Consider the following 4,326-nt stretch of genomic DNA (forward strand, 5'->3'; position numbering starts at 1 on the left):
ATATGTTTGTAGACTTGTATATATAGATTAAAACTCTAGAGTTAGAATTACTGGGTTAAAAGATGTGATACTTAAATTTTGATGTTTATTTCTGATTTGCTTTTCAGAGTTTGCAAAACTAAGAGAGACAGTGTGCCTGAATTCTCATTGCCTTGTCTATATTGGGTTTTATTGAGAGCATTATTTATTAATTTGAGGAAATAGTTTGTTTCTTAACTTTATCCCAGAATTTATTCCATGGAGACAAAATATATTACAGAAATATGCGTGGAATGGTTTTAATAGATATTTTTCATGCCAGATGAGGAACTGATTTGAACCAATTTTTCTCACATATGACTGTGAAATACAATCTGTTCATGGAGATGCCATTAGATTTCTCATCTGACTGTGAGTGTCCTAACTGCTTGGAGAATATACAGAATGGAGCCAGTTGGAACCCCTGTTCTGTGAACAGTGATGAATCTTTACATTCAAGACAAAGAAATAAATCTATGCCTTCATCCAGCATGCAGTGCTTTCCTCCCCAGGGTTGTTCCGCCAGGCCAGAGGAAGGCACCAAAGAAGACTCAGTGTTCCTTCCCTCAGAAGAAGAAAGCTATGTAGTGACTTCTGAAAACCATAATCTTGGCATAAACCTTGAGGGCCTTACAAAGAAAATCAGGCCATTGAGAGAGCTGACTGTCCAGGAGTTGCTGAGAGAGTTTGGGGACAGCAGGAAGTTCCCACCAAACTCCGTGTCTCTGGGTCACTTTAGAGACCAGGTGGTAATGAAGTTCAGAAGAGCTCTGTATTATTCTGGAATTTGGGTGGCACATGTCCAAGGTTACAGATTTGAAAAACACTTATCAGCTAATTATTTCAAGAGAAACCCTGATTGTTTACATCGGCTGGTTCCCTGGCTGAAACGAGAACTAACAGCTGTTTATGGAGATTATGGCTACACAGTGAAGAATATTCTATCCACCATTCTCCATCACATGACAAAATATGATCTAGACAGTGACTCCTTCATTAACCTCCTAGAACCTTATCTCCAACAACACACCCACCACTTTCTGCACGAATTTATCAGTTTTGTTCATTCGCCTTACAACATGGAGACTTATGACCAACGAGCCATCTATCAATTTCCTACTGTTTCACCTTGGGTAGGAAAAAAGTCTGTTGCATCAGCTCCTGTTTTGCCTTTGCCTAAGGATCAGGCTGTACTGGCACCTCAACATGATATAAAACAGTCTAAAAACACCCAGGGCCAACGGAATAATGACCAGAGGCCTCTGTCAGGCATGAAAGCATTTCCCAGTGGTAACTCTTGCTTGAAGAAATCTGAAGTCCCACTACTCCATCATAAAGCAGGAAGCAAAATCCATGCTTGGCTCAAAGACAAATCAGAACCAGGTGATCTCAAAGTCACACCTTCTACCAATAGTGTGCTCCTGAACTGGGATATACTAAGAGAAAAGGGCCCAGGCTCACTGAATTGCAAAAAAAATGTTAAAGAGAGGAAGACAGAAAGGATAAAGTTGTTTCCGGGTCATGCCCAGGATATGGGAGAGAGTGAAACAACTGCGCGCACCTTCAGTTCCTCAGCAATTTTGAATCAGGAGCAGCCATGGAAGAACAGCCTAAAAGAAAAAAAGGCTTTGAACGTTGGCCAACAGACCAATTTCCAGAAAAAAGAAGCAGAAAAAAACAAATGTTCAGACTCTTCACCAAGGACCTTTCAAAGAAGATTACCCAGAGAAAGATCCTTGATAAACTGCAAATCTAGAAAGAGGGACCCCTCCTGGAGCTGCATTTCAGAAACTGCCGTTTCTTCTAAGAGAGAAGGGAGGAAGCTGAACTCTTTCAGAAAAAAGAGGATGAAGTACAGACAACCCTTCCGATTTGCAGAAGTTGGTTCACATTGCAGCAGGGGAATCCAAAGACAACCAAAGTCCAGTACTCAAAGATCTAAATCCTGGTGTGTTGGATTTACAACTAGATCTATAAGCAGAGAGTCAAGTAATCCCTCTCTGAGAGGAAGCCACAGAAGTGAACGCTTCACCCAGAATATATGCTGTGAGCTCTCAAAAGAAAAGAAGGCACATGCCTATGAATCAAACTATGGGAGGCCGTCTTCAGCCACCATCCAATACATGAAGTTTCGTTCAAATGCTGGGAAGAGACCAAAGTATCCTTTGAAAAGTGAAGATTCTTACCAAGCTGGAAGCCATTGTAACAGTCCCACTTGTCTACAGAGTCAGAAACTCACATCCCCAAGTAAGCAAGAAATGAATCCTAAAAAAACATTTCCTAGCGCTAAAACCAGACCAGTTAGGCACAGGAGAAACAAGTATCATTGTCTACATACACAAACCACAGAGGAAGTCAGTGATGAAATAGGGGATCTGAATGATCTGAGGCAAAAGAGTAATCTTTCTGAGTGTGTACCTTCCCGCAGGAGGCAAATGCAAAAGGAAAAGGAGAATCCAAGCCTTCAGAAACATCACCAGGCCAAAAGTGAGCAGAAAGGAGACAAAGAATCAGAAACACATAGGTGCAAATCGTTTTGAAAGGCCAATCACGCTACTCAACTAGCCACCAAGAATCTTGGAAAGTTATGAATATAATCCGAAAAAGATAACTGAAAAGATTCATCCCATCACTTCATAAGTGCAATCAAAAGCCTGACAATTAAATCCAAGGCTCCTTTTGGAGACAAATGCATATGATTAAACTGGTCATATATTTAAATATCATTTTGTCTGCTTTTTTCTTATGAATTGAATTATTAAAATATTTGGCTTATTTTTTAGTTGTCAGATTTAACTATGAAGATTGGCTGCAAAGAGTTGTAAACATTATAGAAACAACAAGAGTATATGTTACCAAACACAAGTTATGCATATTAAATATTATAAAAACACATAAATATATGTATATATACACATGCCATGCCATGCTCAGCAACTTCAGTCATGTCCGACTCTTTGCAACCCCATGGACTGTAGCCTACCAGGCTCCTCTCTCCCTGAGATTTCCTAGGCAAAAATACTGGCTGCTGCTGCTGCTGCTAAGTCACTTCAGTTGTGTCCGACTCTGTGCGACCCCAAAGACGGCAGCCCACCAGGCTCCCTCATCCCTGGGATTCTCCAGGCAAGAACACTGGAGTGGGTTGCCATTTCCTTCTCCAATGCATGAAAGTGAAAAGTGAAAGTGAAGTCACTCAGTGGTGTCTGACTTCTAGTGACCCCATGGACTGCAGCCTAACAGGCTCCTCTGTCCATGGGATTTTCCAGGCAAGAGTACTAGAGTGGGTTGCATTTCCTTTTCCAGGGGATCTTGCCAACCCAGGGATCAAATCCATGTCTCCTGCATTGGCAGGAAGGTTCTTTAGCACTGAGCTATCAGGGAAGCATGTATGTTTGTGTGTGTGTATTCCAGACCTTATGAAATTTTAGTTCCTGGAAAATGAGGCAGCTTGAACACCATCTTTAGATATGAAAATGAAAGTGTTAGTTGCTCCCTTGTGCCCAACTTTTGGCGACCGCATGGGCTATAGCCCTTCAGGCTCCTCTGTCCATGGGATTTCCCAGGAAAGAATACTGGAATGGGTTGCCATTCCCTTCTCCAGGGGATCTTCCTGACCCAGGGATCAAACCCAGGTCTCCCACATTGCAGGCAGATTCTTTACAGACTGAGCCACCAGAGAGGAGGAGGAGTTATTGCCTTTAAGGATTTCAAAATCTAGTTATAAAAATACATTCACATAAGTATGAAACAATGAATATATATGGGATATTTGGCACTACCTTCCTATCTCCCTATCCTGAAAACCACACCTTCATATGTCCTGACATCTGGATACCTTTTTTAAATGGTGCCAGGATTTAGGTAACTGATTCCCTACCCACCAAAATCTGGCCGAATGGTGGCAGCTATACTTAAACCAAGCTGTGTTTTCCCTTTGGTCACGCAGTTGATGGTAGTCAATGTCATGGTACTTCCCTGAGATTTTCTGCACTGGTTCTGATAAATAGAATCATTCTCCCTCACTAGTAGCAAATGGTAAAAGGTTTAAAGCTTGGATACCATTAAGAGCTGTATTTCTCAATTTGTGGAAAAAGTCAGTTGAGGTAAGAGAGGAGAAAGCTAACCAAGACAAGCACGATAAGTCACGAGGAGAGAGTCTTGGAGTCAGGACCTGGATCTTCTAGAACTTGAGCTGCCCTTTTGCTTTTCACACAATTTGGTGTTTTTTTTTTTTTTTCATGAAGAAGGCCATTTATTTATTTGTTTATTTTTTAACATCTCAGTAGTAGTTTACAGGTGACGCTTTTG

The 4,326-nt window shown here is 41.3% G+C and overlaps 1 protein-coding gene across 1 annotated transcript; it reads left to right on the forward strand.

The window, feature by feature from the left end:
* The first annotated feature begins 335 nt into the window (after positions 1-335).
* On the forward strand, positions 336-2,558 carry LOC104991197 (E3 ubiquitin-protein ligase Topors-like). The gene has a single exon (XM_010843601.1). The coding sequence runs from the start codon at positions 336-338 to the stop codon at positions 2,556-2,558; it is 2,223 nt and encodes a 740-aa protein (XP_010841903.1).
* The last annotated feature ends 1,768 nt before the right edge of the window (positions 2,559-4,326 follow it).

The sequence above is a fragment of the Bison bison genome, unplaced genomic scaffold (assembly GCF_000754665.1).
Source record: "Bison bison bison isolate TAMUID 2011002044 unplaced genomic scaffold, Bison_UMD1.0 scf7180017864183, whole genome shotgun sequence".
Taxonomy (NCBI): Eukaryota; Metazoa; Chordata; class Mammalia; order Artiodactyla; family Bovidae; genus Bison; species Bison bison.